At 39.3% G+C, this 20,696-nt stretch overlaps 1 protein-coding gene across 17 annotated transcripts in view; it reads left to right on the top strand.

The window, feature by feature from the left end:
• SRRM1 (serine and arginine repetitive matrix 1) overlaps positions 1-15,850 on the top strand; it is a 37,631-nt gene extending 21,781 nt beyond the window's left edge. For 4 of the 17 annotated variants that reach the window (XM_031962578.1, XM_031962588.1, XM_031962576.1 and 1 more), the window contains 9 exons: positions 1,054-1,134; positions 1,527-1,613; positions 3,096-3,240; positions 3,604-3,645; positions 7,406-7,525; positions 8,945-9,409; positions 10,806-11,001; positions 13,384-13,578; positions 14,887-15,850. In XM_031962578.1, the coding sequence (XP_031818438.1) occupies positions 1,054-1,134; positions 1,527-1,613; positions 3,096-3,240; positions 3,604-3,645; positions 7,406-7,525; positions 8,945-9,409; positions 10,806-11,001; positions 13,384-13,578; positions 14,887-14,991 (1,436 nt within the window). In that variant the 3' untranslated portion in view covers positions 14,992-15,850. The remainder of the gene's footprint in view (positions 1-1,053; positions 1,135-1,526; positions 1,614-3,095; positions 3,241-3,603; positions 3,646-7,405; positions 7,526-8,944; positions 9,410-10,805; positions 11,002-13,383; positions 13,579-14,886) is intronic. The other 13 variants (XM_031962581.1, XM_031962579.1, XM_031962577.1 and 10 more) reach the window with 8 other exon arrangements.
• The last annotated feature ends 4,846 nt before the right edge of the window (positions 15,851-20,696 follow it).

The following is a 20,696-nucleotide window of genomic DNA, read 5'->3' as shown; positions in this document are numbered from 1 at the left end:
ATTGGCCCACTTCAGCATTTAACATTTATAAACCTCTGGAGAGTTCTTCCTAATTTCTCACTTAAATTTTGATGTTTTGAAGTCATCCTTTATGTACTGATCCAAAACTTCTAGTTGAAGATAGTGTTCTTTAGACAGCCCATTTTCATTAATTTTCTCTCACTTCTTGTGGACCCTTTAACTTTCTGTATTGCTTGTCCTCTGAACACACACAATTCAGATAGTATTGAGTCCTTCCCTAAATTCTCCACATCTTTTAAGATATGAAGCCCCAAAAGACTGTCTCAAGTACACTTATGATGAGATGATGGTTTTCTTTTTCATTTGATTATTACTTACTATTAAATGTGGCCAGCTCCCCATGGGCTCTAGTTGGTTTGCAAGGAAAAATCTTAGCACTAGAAGTATTTAGAGTCCTGTCAGTCCTTTTTTAGGCTTATTCAACAGATAGGTACTTCCATAGGCTTAGTTGCATTCCCAACCCTTTAAGGCTACTGAAAGATTTAACACTTCCCATTAATCTATTCGAGGCACATGTTTGGAGCATCTGTAGGAAATAATGCAGGCTGCTGTACTAGCCTAGCCAGATTATGTGTATTGCCCACATTCATTGCTGTACATGTTGGTGTATAGCACACCAATAGAGTTCTGTTCTTGGGAAACAGGAACATTTGCTTTCACTACAGACAAGTTTCCCTGGCCAGTAACTGAAGCTGCTGTGTATGTTTCAGAGTACTTGATGAAGTTTCTTTCTGAAAAGTATCTTTTTTTTAAAAGTCACATTATATAAGTTTCTTATAGGCTAATTAAAATCTATAAAGAATCTGATTAGGTCTTATCTAGTCATTTGACAGGAGAAAACTGAGGCCCCATCTCACACAAGTGCATAATAAAAAGCCAAGGTTCCAAATTCTCTAAACAGATTCTGTGCTCTCCTCACGCTGCCATGTATGTAGTCTCCTGATCTCTTCTAGTATGATTTCATTTGGGATCCTAGTATGTACAGCATCCTTTCATGAGAACATCTTTTGTTTTGTTTCCCCTCTTCTCTAGCAACAAAACATAAAGGTACCGAGAAAAGAGAGTCACCTTCACCAGCACCAAAACCTCGGAAAGTAGAGTTATCCGAATCGGGTAAGTTTTGTTAATATTGTACTAATATTTATGACCTTCAACAGCGGGTCATAGTAGTGCACGGAGGAAGAAGACTGCTATTACTAGATTTGCATGAAATGAATGAGTCATTTCACCTCTGAGCCAGAGTCTGTAAAATGGGGATCATTATTACATTAGCTCCTGGCCAGGAGTTGTCAAATGAGAGATTGGATACCAAGTATTTTATGAACATGAAGCACTGGAGATGTTCCGAAGCTTTGTTTAATGAGGACTTGAAATCCTTGGTCATCTCCAAAAGTTCTGGCAAACCATACTGACAGCCAGGCAAGAAGGCTTACCTAGTCTTAGACAAACAGGAGGTTTTGGGGTCTCTTAAGTGTAAGTACTTTCTAAACACACATATGTTTCAGAAGAAGACAAAGGTGGCAAAATGGCAGCAGCAGATTCCGTGCAACAGAGGCGACAGTACCGGAGACAGAACCAGCAGTCTTCTTCTGGTATAGACACTGGGATTTTTCTTACCTGGGTTAAAAAGGGAGGGCATGGAGCAGCTAGGGTGGCGCAATGTATAGAACACCAGCCCTGAAGTCAGGAGGGCCGAGTTCCAATGTGACCTCAGATACTTAACACTTCCTAGCTGTGTGACCCTGGGCAAGTCACTTAACCCCAGTTGCTTCAACAAAAAAAGAAAAGGGGGAGGGTTCCTGAAGAAACTAAATTGAGAGGCCATCTTCCTCCCATTATAGCAGGAATTCTTGTTCATCTTTGTATTTTCAGGCCCAGAACTAGGTCTTTACTCCTTTACTATTAAGTCTTTTAAGAAATGGCATGTGATTATAGTTATTGGACTTTATGTTATATGTCAAGTAGCATGTTTGTTCAGTTGAGTTTGAGAAATAATGGTTTCTAAATTCAATTTTACTATTATCTCTTGGTATGTGTTAGCTTTTAGGGCAAGTTCCTAAAGTACTCACCTCTCATACCAGTTATAAAATAGCAACCTTTCAGTCATTAGAGCTTTTGGAAGACTGGTACATGAAAAATACTATTTAGAAATTTGTGGTAGAAAATGTGGTATTTTCAAAATTAGCATTATAAAATGCCTGTTGTGTGCATAGTACTATGCTGTGTTCTGAGATTTAAAAAAAAAGTTGTTAACCCTCACTCAGGCTTACAGTTTGAGAATTTTCTTTATATATGCTCAAAGAACTATATCAAAAGAGATAGAATAAATATAACAAATACAAAGGGTTATATGTTACAGCTTAATTAATGTTAATGGTTAATGTGGATTTTTGTGGTTTTTATTGGGAAGTTGTAATTGTTTTGTATTTCAGTCATGTGGAAGAGAGTCATTTAATTAAGGAATTTAGCATGTCCTAAGGATAATCTGAACTTGTGTACTTTCAGGACAAAGTTTATAATAAGTAACATGGGTTTATAGATGTATGGTGTTGGGGTGGAAATACTGTACTACAGGGGAAACAGTCTTAAAAATGGATTATGATTTATCAGTTTTAGATTATCATGAGTAAAGATGATCATGAATTAGTTTATTTATGATAACATTCAACTCCATTCTCTTGCGTCAAGATTAAACTATTACAATTAAATGCCCAGAAGCAAAAATTTATAATTGTTAGAGCAATCAGTGACTTCCCAGATAAATCAGTAGCTTTCTTCTTCATAGATAATGCTATTGAAATAATGTGTTTTCTACTTTTGTATTTGATTTCAAAATCAGCATTTCTTTATCACCTATAGATTCCAAAAGGACAGGCTATCCACACTAGGTATTTAAGATGCTTTATTGTACATAGGCTTAATTCTAGCAACTTGCCCATGTTGTCATTTTGCTTTTAAACACATTCATCTGGTGGGTTGAATAAAAAGTCAAATGCCAGCCTGGCTACAGCCAGCCATTGCACAGGAGCATAAAGTGTTAACTCAATTTTCCGTGGCCAATTGTGTGATTGTAGACTCTGGCTCCTCCTCCTCCTCAGAAGACGAACGACCGAAGAGATCAAACGTGAAAAATGGAGAAGTGGGAAGACGTCGACGACATTCGGCCTCTCGGAGTGCATCCCCATCACCACGGAAACGCCAGAAAGAGTCCTCTCCTCGGTAATTTTCTTTATTAAGTTTTAGTGCCATTGCTACAAACTTTGAGAATTTACTTGCTAGTCTGAGCTCTTCTCAAAGAATAGTGTTGCTTAGAGTTAGTGCTTCTTGGAGGGAATCTTCAGTAGATTCTGTCTTGGGGTTTGGTTTTCATTTTATAAATGTTAATATGTGGCATGAAGTTAATGTGAATTGTATACTCATGTTTTGTCATGTGTGCATGACTATAAGGAACTTGAAGTATAGCCCAAGCAATTCTATTTAGTGGGTTTTCAGTTTTGATTTCCTCAGTGTTGCGTATTGCATCAAAGTTATTGTGTGTGGTAAATTAAGTTTTTGACATTTGTTTTTCTCCACTGCTCTCAGGATGCAGATGGGAAAGAGATGGCAATCGCCAATGATTAAAAGGTTGGTTAGAAATTACTTTGTAAACTAGGGTTAAGTATCAAAGCTTTAGTGTTTTAGTTATCTCCCTTCCAGGTGAATTTTCTACATTCTGAATCAGGGTGGGTGACAATATGGAAGCGTACCTTGATTCTCTGAGAAGCCCATTTAAGGGGTCAAGAAAACTCACACCCAGGTGCTGACTTAAAGCTGTATTCATATTATGTTTTTGGTTTTTAGTTACCTTAGTTTTGGATAATATTTACAATTCTATATCAGGTATATAATTTACAGCTACTCTGTAAAAGGCTTTTTTTTTTTTTTTTTTTTTTTTTTGAACTCGGAACATTGGAGGTGAGCAAGATTTTGATTTCAGTCATCTAGTAGAACCCCCAGTATACCAGTAAGGAAACTGAGACCTAGTTACTAGCCCACGCTCCACACTGGAAATTCCTAATGGAATTAGGACCAAAACCTGGATATGCTACAATTGTCTAGGGAAGGGGGCTCCTAGAAGCTCTAGAAGAAACATAATTTTAAGCTGATAATGACTAGTGGCATAATGATAGTAGATTACCTTGTATGACAACTTAATTTCTTCATGCTACATAATAAATTTATGTGTATATAATACAGCTCTATACACACACAAATATGATCTTTCCTCAAAAACACTTAACTAAATGTAACATTTTATATTTGTTTAAAATAAAACATTAAATCTTGCATATAAATGTTTACATGTTTATGATAATGAACCTTTAGAATGTAAGAATACTCAAGTCAGCCAATTTTTATATTTATATGGGGGGAAAATTAACCCTTTTAAAAAAAGATTATGGGCAGCATTTTTATGTGGAAATAAAGTAAATGAAAGTGTTAATGTCAAAACTTAGAAAACCTGTTAGAATTTAACTGGATTGTTGTCTAATCAAACAAAAGTTGCTTATTAACATTTTCAAGTGGCACATTTAGGTATTGTGTGGAATCTTAGGTTCCCTAAACAGTTTGTTTATGACATGAGTAAACTGACCATTTCAATGATGATATTTAGAAGTGTTTGGTTTCATCCAGAAGCATGAGTCTGGTGCATCATAATAAACGTAATAGACTCCTCATAGGCTGTGCACTACTTCAGTCAAGATTTCATTTGGAAAAATCAGAATCTTTAAAAGATAGAATATAGGTCTAAAGATGTTCTTCTTTCACCATAGTTAATCCATAATACTAGTCTTTCTCTGGGGAATCCATGTTACAACTGTAACATAACAGTCTGTGGCTCTGAGACAATCCTGTTGAGTTAGTCCACTTGCCGTCATGTTTGACATTAGTGAGTTTGAATGTGGGATCTACTTCTGCAACTAGATTACACATCTTATTTTGTCCTCACTTCAGCTCACATTGTTCAATATTGTCTTCCCAATAGATATTCTAGCCTAACTTTAAATGTCATTGAAAAAAATTGTCAGAATTTTGCAGTTTAAGTCTGCCTAATATTTTTAGGTTAAAAAAAAAGTGAAAAGACAGTATTCTACTGTGGTCTTTAAATTTACTTTATTAGAAGAAATATTAGATGTAGGTAGGTAGATAATAGAGGTTAAAATAGATCTTAAATATAAATTTTTTATAAATATAAGATATTAATAATAAAAAGAGGTTTAAAATATGATATAAGCATTGGTTACACAAAAGCTGAAAAACAAAATGACTAGCCCTTCATTGTACCTTTGACCAAGCTATCTGTCTTATTCCCCCCAGGACATTTAAAGCTAGGGTAACTGCCCAAGCTAAGGTAAGAAATCATAGGGACAAGAGGATTTTAGAATTGCCAGAGGCTTTAAGTATATTTGTTTTCCAGATGAAGAGACTGAATTTCTAAGACTTTTACGTCACTTCTACCAGGTCAAGTAGTATTGAAAGTAGTAGCTGGGATTTGTCCATTTTTTCCTTAGTTCAATGAGTTCTTAGGGTCTTTTGTTTATCTCATTGTCTTTGCTTTCACACATAGTTGCTGGAGCTTTCTTATATCCCACAAGGCTGATCATGGACATTTATTTCTTGAGTGATTGTCAGGGTATTGTCCTCTTGGTGCATAAACCTGTCTAAATTCTCTGCAATTCTTGTGGACCATGAAGCCATGTGTTCTTTGGTTTTTGTGTTCCTTTATTTTCTTTTTAATTTAGAGACTATATAGTTTGTTTCCATGTTCAATTTTATTCTGATTTTTAGTATATCCAAGATAGCAGATTCTGGTTTTAAATTTACAAATGTATTTCAGAAAGTCTCATCCCCCCTCAAGAGTCTTTCAGGTATTCATTAACAGAATTAAACAGGTATGGATTTTTGTCTTAATCCCTGAGTGATTCAAATCTTGTTTGGACATTAAGTTTGTCATCCTGAGTTTGACAATTCCCATCATTATTAGTTTGTCCCACCCAAAAACCAGAACCTCTTAGCCACTGCAACTCCCCTCTCTCTGCTAGTTTAGAAGGGCTTGTCAAGTGTTTTGGGTTTATTGTTACTGTTGTTTTGGCTTCCCTTTGATGTTCCCTATATCTTTAAACATCAGTTCTTTCTATTCAGAAGAGAGGCAAATCCCACTGTAATGGTATCTAGTAGTGAAGCAGCTTGCATGTCTTTTAAGAAATGTGGTCCCTCAAGAGTTTATGTATATGATGGATAACTGGCCCCACAGGCAGAAAGACCTGAGTTCAACTCTTGGTTTTTTTCTTATATAAAGTGACCAGGAACCTGGTCAAATCACTTAATTTCTCTGTCCCAAGCAATTCTCTAGGGTATTCTTTTTATAGGGAATTTTCTTATGTCAACGAAATCTTGGGTCCAATTCAAAATTTTTAGGTTATGGAACACTTTATAAATACTATTTGATTTGCTCCTCTACCACCTTGTGAAGCAGGCAGTATGCATTTTGCAGGTGAGAAAACTGAGCAAGGATCCAAATTTGGTCTTCTGTAAATAGTCTTGACAATTTTTCTGACTTGAAACATTAATACTTCCACACCCCAGCTGGATTAAAGCAATAATGCAGTCTTCAAATTTTATTTGTCCCAATGATAATTCTCTTTGCCTTTGTATTGGGGAGCCCATTTAGTTAAAGGTAACAGACCCAATCTAAACACGGATTCCAGTGGACACTTGCCAAATAGATGTCTGACTAAGGAGAGTAATCCTCTTTGGCAGATGGCAGGCAGGAGCTAGTGACCTTTAGCATTTGTTATGACTGCCAAGTTGACCTAGTCTTCTTAACCTTCCCAAGCAGTATCTGGGGCATAATCATGTTTTTACAGTAGTTCACAATGAAATTATTCAGGATACTCAGGTTTTTTCTTGTTTTTAAAAAAAAAAAAACTTGCATTAAATTAGGTTGGTTTCATTTTTACACATACATACTACAACTTGAACTAAGATAATGTCAGATTCAAAAGAGAAAAACCTTAGTATATTATTCAGACTACAACTTACAAGCTTTCTTGTGTAGCATCCTTGACATTTAGAAATTAAATAAACTATGAACTCTGTCACTTGTTTAGTTTGATTCCCTTCTCTTGTCTGGTAAAGAAAGTGAGGCCCAAAGCAATGAAAGTTGTTCAACTAGTGAATGGCTGAGTTGGAACTAAAGCTAGGTCTTGGCTCCATTCCTGGTACTTTGCTGGGGTATACATGAACCTTTTTCAGATTTCTATATTACTTGACAAATTGGTATTATAGTTGACTCTAGCGCCTACAGAAGCCACAGTTAATAGTGCTTTTTCTTTTGATTTAGTAGTAGGCGGAGAAGAAGTCCATCACCTCCACCGGCTAGACGACGGCGTTCCCCTTCTCCGGCCCCTCCACCCCGGCGGCGGCGATCTCCCACACCACCACCTCCACCACCACGGCGCAGGTACTCTCTAATGTGGGGGGAGTGGGGCTCATGGCTTCTGCTTAGAGGGGAAGTGTACTTCTGTTGCTACATGACATAAATGGTCTGGCATACCACAGACTGTGAGATTTCTGATAGACTGAAAGAATATGGGGGCTTGACCCTGAATTTATATGCTAATTAAAATTGAATATTAGTTTCAAGATGGGATTAGCCTTTTGCACCCAGGAAGATGAAAGGAGAGAAAAGCATTTTAAGAATTATTTATTTAGAAGTAAACTAGAAAATTTGATGATGCTATATGAAGGGATGGGATTGCAGGGAGAGGGGTGGTCTTCATTCTACTTGGATTATAGGGATATAACCCAAAGAGTACCTGAATTCTGGTTTGGTTTTGCCATCAACTAGATGTGTTATTAGATAAGTCTCTTTTCTGTGGGCCTCTGCTTCCAATGATGGGTTCAATAAGGAGATTTCTAAGACTCCTTTGGTCTTTAAAAGTAATATCATTTATGCTAAACTAAAGTTCTAGATCTTTTATATCTTAGAATTCCTGTATAATACGTTTAAATTATTACTAATTACTAAGAAGTAGATCCCAAGATTGTTGAGGGCCTTCTGAATCATCTTCAAAAGAAAATTATATTCATTATAGTTTATGTTGAGTATGTTTAGTTTCCTTAACTATAAAGTGAGGATATTGAGCTGTTGTCTTCAAAGGTAACTTTTAGTGCTATAATCCTAATCTATCCTAGATGATTTTTTATGAGAATTTGAAATCTCAACTAGCTATGCCCAGAAAAAGAACTCTGGGAGATGACTAAAAACCATTACATTGAATTCCCAATCCCTATATTTATGCCCACCTGCATTTTTGATTAAGCTAATTGTACAATATTTCAGAGTCTGATTCTTTTTCTACAGCAAAATAACGTTTTGGTCAGGTATACTTATTGTGTATCTAATTTATATTTTAATGTATTTAACATCTACTGGTCATCCTGCCATCTAGGGGAGAGGGTGGGGGGCGGTAAGAGGTGAAAAATTGGAACAAGAGGTTTGGCAATTGTTAATGCTGTAAAGTTACCCATGTATATATCCTGTAAATAAAAGGCTATTAAATAAAAATAAATAAATAAATATTAAAAACAGCTAAAAATAAAATAAAATAAATAAATAAATAAATAAAAGCTGGGAAAAAAAAAAAGAGAGAGAGAATTTGAAATCTCTGTGTTACTTGAAGACCCTCTCTTCTGGCCAAATCAGAATTTTCTGGAAAATGAATCCTCAGATACTTTTTGGCATGAAATTTTTGAAATCCAAACCTGGCTCTTTGAGAGCCAGTAGCAGATATAGACTATATGTCTTCTCATCTAGATTTTCTTTGTGATTGATTCCCCTGATGTAGTTTTTCTCTTCGTGTCTATATATTTGTTCTAGGACTCCTTCTCCTCCCCCACGTCGACGCTCACCTTCTCCAAGAAGATACTCTCCTCCAATACAGAGAAGATACTCTCCTTCCCCGCCTCCTAAGAGAAGAACGGCTTCCCCACCACCACCTCCCAAGCGAAGGGCATCACCTTCGCCTCCCCCAAAGCGACGGGTCTCCCATTCTCCACCTCCGAAGCCAAGAAGTTCCCCTGTTACAAAGAGACGTTCCCCTTCCTTATCTTCTAAGCATAGGAAAGGGTCCCCCCCTAGCCGATCCACCCGAGAAACCCGGTCTCCTCTACCAAACAAACGGCATTCACCTTCACCACGGCCTCGAGTTCCTCATACCTCTGCAAGTCCTACCCCACTCCGAAGAGGAGCTTCATCTTCACCCCAAAGAAGGCAGTCCCCATCACCAAGCACTAGGCCTATCAGGAGAGTCTCCAGAACCCCAGAGCCCAGAAAAGCAAAAAAGTGGGTGCTTTTAGAATTGTTAAATTTTTCACGTTGTCAACAAATTTTATTAAAGGACATTATTTTACCCCACCCTGAAATACAAATATTCAAGGTTCTTTCCATCTGATGAGTATTAATATAGTCTTTGCTTGAGTCGCCACCCATTCTGTTTTTTTATTAGAAAATTGTCATTCTTTGAAAAGCTCTGCCTTTGGTAGTTGTATGAGGTGGTCGTACTTATCTTCTGATTCCATGTAGAAGTCTAGAATGCCGTATTACTCTAAGAGGACGTAATGTGGTGGAGTGAGAAGAATGTTGACCTTAGAATCCAAAGAACTGTATAGGAATCCCAGGTTTCTGTCTCTGCTCATGGAACCATGGGCAAAACTGGGCATCCATTCCCTTATCTATAAAATGAGTTCCTTGGATTTAAACTCTGGGAATCCCTTCTATCCTTACAGCATATAATCCTTTGGGTTTATTGTAAGCTTATTTAAGTTATTTCTTGGCTGCCTCAAGGAAGCTTAACAGCAAGCCCTTAGCCTTCAGAGGCTCGATATAAGAACACAAGGATCACGATATTGGAGAGGTCTCATCTGTGGATAGTGAACCACCTTTGAGATGGAAGGACTGACCTAGTCTAGTAAAACAAAGATTCAGCAACTGGACCTTGACTGCTGTGTTTTTGTTTTGTTTTGTTTTGTTAGACTTAGAAGAAGACTTTTGTTAAACTTAGAAGGGTTTCCCCATCTCCCCTCTAGAACTGGTGAAATCAGGGCCTCATTGAAGAAAAAAACAATAGAAATACCAACCATTTGAAGCATTTTCAGTCTTTTAGTTTTCAAGATGTCTTTATATCTAATGGAGTCCTTCCCAAATCTTGATTGTGGGTATCCTGTGTTATTCCTGTTAACTGGAAAGGATTCTCAAAGAAAAAAGAACAGCATATCAGTTGAGAAATAATAAAAGTTCTTTGAATTAGCTTTTTTCTATCCCCAAGGAGGAATCTAGATTGATATCATTAGCTTGTTTTAGTCAACTTTTGTGACCAGATACTCCTTTGAGTAAGAAATCCTTTGATTTCTGTAGCACCTTTCCACCTAGGGGTATAAATATTTTTTGAACTCCAAGTGATTGGCATTATCTTTGCCCCTTCAGAGGTGGTCATATTACAACTTTCCTGCGTCTTGTGGGTCTTTCTTTGTACTATGGTAAAAGTGGCCTGGTGCATGTAATATGAAGGAACAGTTTAAGAGACTGGTAAGTTGTATATATAAAGAAAGTGTTGATAAGATTTTTTAAACCTTTGCTTTCCCACTCAATGGAGAATCAAAATTAGGCAACAAAATTTGATTACGATGCTTAATGTGAATTGACAATATATTCAGGAGACTAATTTTTTTCTTGTTTCCAGGGCTGCCTCACCAAGTCCCCAGTCTGTAAGAAGGGTCTCATCCTCCAGATCTGCCTCCAGATCTCCTGAGCCAGCAGCTAAGAAACACCAAGCACCTCCATCCCCCACCCAGTCTCAATCCCCATCCACGAATTGGTCGCCAGCAGCACCTGTCAAGAAGGCTAAAAGCCCCACACCAAGCCCATCCCCTGCCAGGGTAGGAGTCTCTTCTATCATTCAGCAACAGCTATTTATTAAATGTTCTGCATAGTACTTGGTTCAGGAAGTGTGAGAGAAAAATAAATCAGATGCTATCTATGTCTTCTGTTAGAAGGGTAATAAGATTTATCTAATTTAGTTTGATTCAAGTCATCAAATAATTATTAAAGACTACTTTGTGCAAGGCATCATGCTTGGTATTAGGGGTACCCAGATGAAAGAGAAGAAAAGTAAACACATGTCTGTGATGGATGCAAAGAATAGACTAGAACATCCGAGTAAGAGATTCCTTTAATCTGGGAAGATTGTGCCCGAGTTGGAAGGGGTGGCATTTTCGGGTTGGCTAGGATATATAGATCTCTTACAAACTTAAGTCCAGGTCTGTTTGTAGCTACTGGAAAACTGGGAGTGCAAGACCACTATTGGGAAACCAGGTCATCTGGCCACTTCTGCAAGGAAATGAACAGGCTGGCTTTTTCCTCAGGCCCCAGGAGAAAATTTTGCAACAGGTTACAGTGAATGGGGATGACAAATGTCAAGGAGGCTTCAAAGCTGGGTGACTAGGGAAATGGTGGGGTGGCAAGGGAAAGGGCTGCAGTGAAGAGAATGAAATGCATAAAAAGGAGCCTCCAAAGTGGGAGAAGCAGAAGGCCTGTGCTCAGATCTGTCTCTACCCTGGGCAACTGGATGACCGGGGCAGGCTTTTTTACTTCTCATTTGCTTCTCCTTAATGTGCTTTGGGAGTGGGGTGAGAGCATACCTCAGAGTATCTTTTACACCAGTCACAGGTCTAAATGAGGAAAACACTAAAAACAATCACAAAGATTACATGAGTGGGAAATGTCATATTAGTCATCTTTTTTCATATTTGATCTTTTAAATCATTTTCACTCTTAAATTTCACAGATAAGGGTTTCTAGAATGCTTGTATTTTGTTGGAAGCATTTCACTATTGCTTAACTAGATTGCAGATTAGTAGATTTATTGGCCCACAGACAGATTCTGTCAATGAGCATTTGTCCTAAACCTTTAGTTTGTCATAAACCAGATACTTAATGTTTTTTTCAAGACATTTTGTTCATTGGAATATTTTGGATTACAGCTCCAAATTGAATATTTGATGTATATGCCGTAGAGACAGGGAAAAGGGAATAAACTAAAGTCACTGTGTTCTCTTACATAGTGCTTCTGATAATGGAGGAAGGCTCAAATTTTTTTTGATGGTAATGATGCATTTTACATTAGGAAAATGGGAGTAGTATTAATTGTAGAAATAGTAACTCAAGTTAGAAGAAAAGAAGTTGTTGCAAATTAAGCAGTCCATTCTACTGAATTAACTTGGACTTGGAATTCAAAGTCATTAAACATAGTTGAATATGAATTTTATTCTTAGTTTTCCTATGAGAGAAGTTTTGTTCCTACATGCCTAAATTTTGCACTTTGGATTTGTTTTAAAATAAAACAACAAACTAGTTTTTATTCTTTATTGCCATCTGGTAAGGTTTTGTTTTTACAAAACGTGGGATGAAATTTTAGAGGAACTAACCAAAAATGCTCTATCAAGGAAAAATACTAGAAAAATGGTTAATTCTTTATGGTTCTATATATGTTGGCTTGGAGAATTTGTTTTGTATACGTTTTCATAGAAATATGTAGAACATTCTAAATAAAAAATTTGCAGCTTTGAAAGAATGGTAGTAGTTTAAGCAGAAATGAGGAGTTTCGATGGGGGGGGGCACGGGGACAGAAGATGACCTCAGTCTCAGGTATGAGACTGGTTTTTAAGAACTTTACAGACAATCCCATAGATACTTGAAAATGTAGGTCTGGAAGGACCCAGATAAATCAGTTTTTTAGAAGAAGTCATAGGGGAGTAATGGGGGAAGCCATAGCATAGATGGAGCTTTGGGAAGTTTGCTCTGGAGGCAGAAGGAAGAAGAGAGGGTCAGACTTCCTAAGGAGAAGATGAATCACCAGGCAGGAAGGGAATATAAATGGAGGCAGTTATCTCGATAAAACAGAATCTTAATCTTGTAGGCAGAGTGAAAAGAACAGTATGGTAATCAAGTGCTATAGAACAAAGTCTGTCTCTGTGACAGGCAAGCCTTTTTCATCTCTGGATCTCTGTTCCTTCTTTGTAAAATGATGGAATTGGTCTAGATGGCTTTTAAAGTCTGAATTCCAAGTCCTGTAAACTCGTGAAGCAATCATGAATGAAAATTAATGTGGAACCTTGGTCTCCCTGTATCCTGTTCTCAGGCTGGTGATTTCTTAGGCTTCCCCAAGGCAGCTTTGAAGATCAGGCCTGTATTTACGGCATCAGTCCTGATGAGGCCACTGAGGATAATTGGTACAACTGATTTTTTTCATGGTTTTACAGAATTCAGACCAGGAGGGTGGTGGGAAGAAAAAGAAGAAAAAGAAGGACAAGAAACACAAAAAGGACAAGAAGCACAAAAAACACAAAAAACATAAGAAGGAGAAGGCTGCAGCGGCTGCCGCTGCTGCTGCTGCCGTAGCATCCACCACCACATCAGCCCAGGAAGAGCCTGAAGCAGAGACAGAGCCCAAAAAGGTAATGTGGGCACTGCAGCTGGGTCATGGAGTTACTTTGCTGTTTCTTTGTGCTGAGGTCAGAAGTAAATCTTCTACTAAGAAAAGTTTTCCCCCTCATTCCACCCCCAAATTAAGAAGGTAGATTGTTTTCCAGATAGATAGGGAACTTTTGCTCTTTCATTCACTCAGTATCATTGGGTCCCATTTTCTTTCAGGAGCATTAGTGTTTCTAGATGGGCAAGATAAATCGATTCTCTGATACAAAGCACAGAAGAACCAGAGGCCTTAGAATTCATTCTCCAGCCAAGCTCTCTCATTTATCAGATAAGGAATCGGGATAAAGCCCAGAGCAGTTAGCCCTTAGGTTGTAGAGGTCACTGAGGGGGCCACCAGGGTTCCATACACTTGGGCCAGAGCCTCTTTCTGCTGTCACTTTTGGCCCTGGAGCCACATGAATTTTGTGAACAAAAGGGTAAATCTTAGACTTGGGTCTCCAGGCTCAGCTCTAATAAATAAGAAGCAAGTCTTCATATAGACGTTGGCAACAATTCAGCAGATAGTGGTGAGGGAAACATGATTGTCGCTACTGTCCCTCTTCTAAGAGTTTAATCTGGTAGTAATATGTGAAAGAGCTCATTGTTGAAAGTAATAATCTGTTTGCAAAAGATGGTTGTGAAAGAGTTGGGTATTGAAAGGGTGTATTCTTCTTGAATAGTAAGGGGGACTTGGTACTTTCTGAAGCCACACTTCAATTGCATGTTATCTTAATACTCTTTCCCTGTTGTTTGGAAAGCCAAGCCACAGAAAAGGTTATTTTCTTCTGCCTTTAAGTTGAATAACAAAAGTCATTATTAGAACACACACTCTTGGAGTTACTGTATAGTCAATCACATTTTTCCTGTGTGATTCAGATCGACTCAGGACCTTCCATTCCCAGGATCTGATTATCTGACGAGTATTGAAGTGCATTGCACTCAGCTGTCAGCTCTGGTTGAGGCAAAGACAAATGGAATAAAGGAATAAAATGCATGTATTTTTGCTGTAAGATGCAGTATTTTATAGTTAATTACTTCTTTGACAGTGTGTTCCACTCAGCTTAGTTTGAATTGAAGCTAGATTCAGTATTTGCCCCCTGAGAGGCATCCTGGAGTATAAAGGACTTTGCTTTGATTGGGAGGGAGTTAGGGCCTGAGGTCCAGTTCTGACATTCCCCTTGATATGACCAGGGACAAGGTCCTCCATGTCATGTGAGCTTTCAAGCTCGGGTGAGAGGGAGGGCCGCTTGTCAGTGCTTAGAAAAGTGAAATTGTGGAATTTTTCTCTGCAGGAGACTGAGAGCGAAGCTGAAGACAACCTGGATGATCTAGAGAAACACCTTCGGGAAAAGGCGCTGAGGTCGATGAGAAAGGCGCAAGTGTCCCCACAGTCCTAGATAGGGCTGTTTGTTATAATGTACATTTGATTGGGTTTGTACTCAGATTCCATTTCACAATTGCTAAAATGTGTTTGAGCTTTAGGCTATAACATTTGTTGTCATAATTGCTAGGTTGAGGTTCACCATGTAAAAACAAAAGGGCATGGATTTACATTACAAAAGGTGTCCACAGTGTACTAGTGACATTCATTGACAGCCAACATAACTTCATTTAGAGTGAAACATTTTTAAGGGGAAAAAATTTTTTAAAAGGGGTTTAAGTACAGCTGACAACCGGCTGCTTCCTTTAAATCCTCTCCCACCCCTGGCCGTACACAGAGATTATCTTTTAAGTTCTTGTTCACTTCTTGGCCCCCATTTAAGTTATGAGGCTTTGACCTTGAAGCTGCCCGGAAGAGAGACCACTGTTCACCAGAAGGCGACAGAAGCGCTTTTAATGCACACTTTCCTGTTGCTGTCGTCTCTGCTGAAGTGAATCCAGATAAGAACTCTTAGGATGGTCCTGAAAATGAGGACATGTCATTTGCCAGGACACTGTGGGCTTACACTGATGTAACTTGTTGATTTGGAACACTGGAATTCCATTTTTTCCTGTCTTGTTCCCCTACCCCCATCCCCATCCCCCATTTGCTTGTAAGGACAGTTATGCCCCAGAAAGGTTCCTTCAGTTACATACAATTCTGTTTGTGAAATGACATCATTGCCCCATTCATAATTCTTGTCTTTGTTAGCGTTCTTCCAGTTGGTAGACTGAACTTTCAGAGCTCTTGCTTTTGAAAAGTGGAAGGATCTCAATTTTGGATATTGTCATGTTTTCACTGTTTTATTTTATTTTATTTTATTTTTTGTTTTTTTTTTTTTGTTTGTTTTTGTTTTTTTTTTTTGTTTTGTTTTTTTGTTTTTGTCTTTTTTTTGTTTGTTTTTTAAAATAAAGCTATATAAAGCTTGTGGATTAAACAGAATAAATTTCTAAATTTAAAAACGTTTGTCCTTTGTGTTCTGATTGAACAATAAATGATTTAGAAAAGGCCTTTAAAGACCATATGATTCCCACTTGCCCAAACCCTTGTTTCAACCCCTTGGAACTTTTTTCAGAGAATGGGGAAAGAAAAATGGGGCTACTCACCTTTGCTTTCTGATCCAGGACAGAGCTTCATGGTCAGCTCTTGCTTAACAGATCCTTCCCAATAGGTTTTGCCTATGTACTAGCTGTCTCTGAAGTTGACAGCCTGTAAAGTAATAGTAACAGTTTTTCTTTGCAATGAGAAGACTGTTTTTCCTTATCTTCATTCCGTAGAATTTCCCATTCCTTCTAGAAGGACTCAAACACACTTTTATTAGGAATGTGAGAGAGTAAGGAAGAGCCTGAAAGAAGGGCTTGAAAGACTGACCACATTGTGGTTAATGTCTGGGTATGGTTCAGAATAAGGGAATGCCAGCCAATCAAGTGTCAAGTGCCCCACGATTTAACAGACAAGCCCCCAAATTCCACACTGTGGAGCTTATTTTCTAGTGACTAAGTCAACAGACACACAGATAGGTTTATACTAGGTAAAATACAAGCTCGGCTTAATGGGAGTGATGGGCAAGGAAGAAATGAGCAAAGGTTCCATGTAGTGGGGTTCCTCAAACAGAAGGAAATGCTTCCAAGGGGGCAGCAATAAGACAACAATGTAGACAGCCAGCAGGTGGTAGAGCCTTTAGTAAAAAGGGAACAAACAGCCAAGTTCATATTAGCTCCGTAAGTCTAAGTATCCCCACAGACCACAAAAGTGCTGATGATAGTTACCGTCCTTTGTGAGCTTGTTAGGCCTGTGGTACCCCAGGTCCACCTCATGAGCAGTTAGGTGGGTGCTGCTAGTTTTCTCTTGGATTTCATTCTCCCAACACTTTATATAAATGCCTTTTGATTACAACCCGTTGTAAGTGTACAGGTCATCTCCCTCTCTGAGGGCCCCACCTCCCTAATCACAATGTTAAGATGGGAAAGGATCTCTAGACACTGATGCTCTCTCTGGCTCTGTTCCATGTTAAAAGTAAACCTTGAGTAGGGCAGGACTCCTTAGGACTGGAGATTTGACAGCCTGGGGCCTTCACTTAGAACCAGAAAACCTGAGACCTCCCTTCACCATTTTATAAAAGAATTTGAATACCAAGTTATCTTTCTCAAGTACTTCTTCCCTATGGCAGCAAGTCAAACAACTCATGGAAAAGCTTTTTATAAGATAAGTTGCAATATAGACTTAAGATACAAATACAAACATGCTGTGGGGCATTTCCCCCAAGAATGCAAAAAGTACTTACTTTCCTTGGCTTTTAGCATAGAATGTCCCCAATCATTGTTGACACAAATGTCCCAAACAGCAGGAATTATTTTTTCAGTGTGAACACTTAACCAGATGCATGGCCACAGCCTGCCACTTTTGTGTGGATTCTATCATGATTTTAATCCTGAAAAGCCCAGTCCTGCCTGAGTTAAATTGCACCCTGTTTTTGCCTGGTTACTGAATCTGAGGTCTTTGTATTTGGAAAGCTCTGTACCCATCATTGCACTTGGACTTGGGAATTCTCTTCTTGAACTGCTTTCAGTTCGTTAAGAGTTGGAGAATCCAGTGTGGTCTGAGACTGGTATGGAGGTATCTATATATGGCCTTGAACCAGGTTAAAAAAGTCATTGGGAAATAGCTTACAAGATAAAAGAACACGAAAACAAACACGAACATGCATTTTTCTAAGTTCACTCTGTGCCCTGTAGGGATACTTCATGTATGGCTTAGCAGTTCCCATTACTGTCTGAGACCAGAACCTTTGCTATGTAAAGTATGTCACCTCTTTCCCCAAGTTTTTTGTGTACAAAACTCCAGATTTGTTTTTAGCCCTTTGCTGGCGTTCTAAAGAAATGGTATGTGACCTCTTCTTTTTGAATGCCATAGGTGGGGAGTGGCAGCTTTTAGCAGCAGGGAGATGGGGGTAATATGGCAGCATCTGGCCCAAGAAGTCACTAGTTGCTAGTCCCCTGACATGAGAACATCTGTTGGCGTAGGAGAAATAAGTGGGAGAAGTCAGGGGTTATTGTAACAGAAATATCACTTAGAATGGCATCCTGAAACAATTATTAGAGCTTGAGGATCAACCAATTTGACCTCATTGGGACACTGAGACAGTAAGTGGAAGAATTAGGACCAGCACCAGGAACCAGGTCCTCTCCAACAGTGGTGTCACATGGAAACAACTCTCTGTAGTTAGATTGACTCAGAAAACCTCAACATCTATGCTACATTTTTATTTTGTTAAATATTTTCCAATTATATCTTAATCTAGTTTGGGGACTGCCTTTAGGAAGTATATTTATGGGCTGTTGTGATCTGGATGCACCAGCAACACCACCCAAAAAACCTCAAACCAAAGCTGTGCTGGAACATGCAATCTCCAAAAAAGATCCAAGATTTTTAATGGACTCCATTCTAGCTGAACAGGATGACTCGGCCAAGAAAGTGAATATGATGCCATGTGGCAGGTATGGGTCAGGATGGGACAGGATAGGCAGGTGGTGAGACTCGTGTGGAGAGGACAGCCAGGGTACTGGGTTATTGATGGGTAGGGGGAGAGCTGGAGAGCATCCAGAAGACAGCCAGTCTAGTGCCCGAGGTACCTCAGTAGTCCATTTTTTGAAGAGGACAGTTACGGGGCAATGTCTTGACTCTTGCATAAATTGGATTTGAGGAAGGCGGGCTTGCACAAAGTCGTCAGCCTCACCCTCTCTCCCAGAAGTCATTGCAGTTGGAGGGCAGGACAAAAACATGGCTGGTGACAGCTTGGGATGCAGTTAGATGATCTTGACGTCTGTTTGACCAAGTCTACACAGCACCTGGTTCAGCTGGCCACTGGAACAAATGGTTCTCATTTGCTCATTCTGCTGGGGAAGCTTCTACAAACTGGGAGCCGACTTCCAGCTCCCTCACCAGTGGGTTTGAGGCCTGTTGGCTCCCTCAGTCTGGGTTAGCCAATTGGATTGTGGCCACTGCGCAGGGTGCAGCGTCTTGGAGCCATAGGTGGGAGTTGTGTGACAGGTGGACACTAAAGGGGGGTGAACAGCCCCAAAAAGGACTCAGCAACCCTCACTCCAGAGGTGCTTCATAATAGGGAGGTAGGGAAGTAATGAGAGAGAAGGGGGATGAATAGATTGATAGGTTAAGATAGATAATGGATGGATGGGATAGACATGTGTGTGCCTGTCTTCTGTTTACACATTCTTACACATACATGTAAATGTTTCTATAAACACCTCATCACAAGATAGTGCCATTAAGGGGCAGCTGAGCAGGTTTCAGTATGAAGAAGGGTATATACCAAAGACAGGGCTGCAAGTTTCAGATATTTCAAAGTGTATTAGAATAGGGATTAGGTTTCTTGACCCTAGAGCGTAAACTCTAAGGAAATAATATATATCTAAAAGTGTAGATTGATAGATACAAGTATAAGGAACTTTTCCAGCTGAGCAATTCCCCCTGGCCACCAGCTGGTCTGCATCTTCTAGGGAGAGGATTACTTGGGATGCTGAGGGGTTTTTTGTCTTTCCCAGAGCCGTGGCTGGTCTGTCAGACTGGACTGGATCTTACTGGTTTTCTCTTCACCATTCTATATTTAAGCCTTTATTCTAAAACGAACATTCTCTCTCCACAAGCACACACACACACGTGTGTGTGTGTGTGTGTGTGTGTGTGTGCATATAGATAGATATAGGTAGACATATCCTAGATAGAGATCTTCCTAGAAGGTTTTTGAAGCAATCCTGGCAGATCCTAACACTCGGTGGGGGGGGGCATTGAAGCTGAGCAGAGACGGAGGCACATGGGAACATATGTGAAGGCCAGTGACCGAAACTGCCTCCAAAGTCGACTTCTCTCCTAATTATATAGACAAAGCAGAGTGGGCCTTGTGTTGTCATTTTGGTATAAATTCTGTGATCATACAACCAAAGAAAGCAGGCCCAGCTAACTTAATTGGGATGGGAGGTGAGCCGGCTTTGTCTTGGAGCTGAAAGTTATTTACTTCCTAGCCCCAAAGCAGAGGGAAGGGCTCATCCTTCAGCATTGGTGATTTTTGGTTAGAATCAAGATTTTAAAAGCTAGAAAGGCCTTGATAACAGAAGCTGGAACTGGGGAAAAATTTAGAAATTATTTAGTCCAACTTCATATTTAGCAGTAGAGAAACTGCAAGAAAGAAGCTCCATTTCTCAGTATCCTTCAAAGCTCCCAGGGCTTGTAGAACAAAGCTGCTTAAACTGTGAGTCCAGTTCAATAGTGAACAAGTATTTTATTAGGTGTCTAACTAAGCTCTGTGCTAAGCACCAAGGTACAAGTAGAACAAAAAGGAAAGACAGTCCTTGCCCTTAAAGAGTTTACAGCCTAATGGAGAAGCCAGGATATAAAAGGAAGCTGAAAGGGGGAATAGCCGAGGAAGGAAGGCGTCCAATATGGAGACACGGTAGAATCCCAAGCCAGCCAGCTGAGAAGTTGGAGCTGAGCTCCTCAAATAGAAGGTTGCAGTCCAAGAGGCAATGGGGGAGTGATAGTGGAGTTGGTGACCAAGGTCATGGATAATGATGGTGATGAAGACAAAACTCTGGCTCTAAGTCCCTCCCCTCCTCCCAGAGTCTGGGCCACATGTGGAAAGCCTCCCTTTAGGCCAGCCTTGTTCTG

This window comes from Sarcophilus harrisii, chromosome 3 (genome assembly GCF_902635505.1).
Source record: "Sarcophilus harrisii chromosome 3, mSarHar1.11, whole genome shotgun sequence".
NCBI lineage: Eukaryota > Metazoa > Chordata > Mammalia > Dasyuromorphia > Dasyuridae > Sarcophilus > Sarcophilus harrisii.
This window is presented reverse-complemented; position numbering and strand designations above follow the sequence as displayed.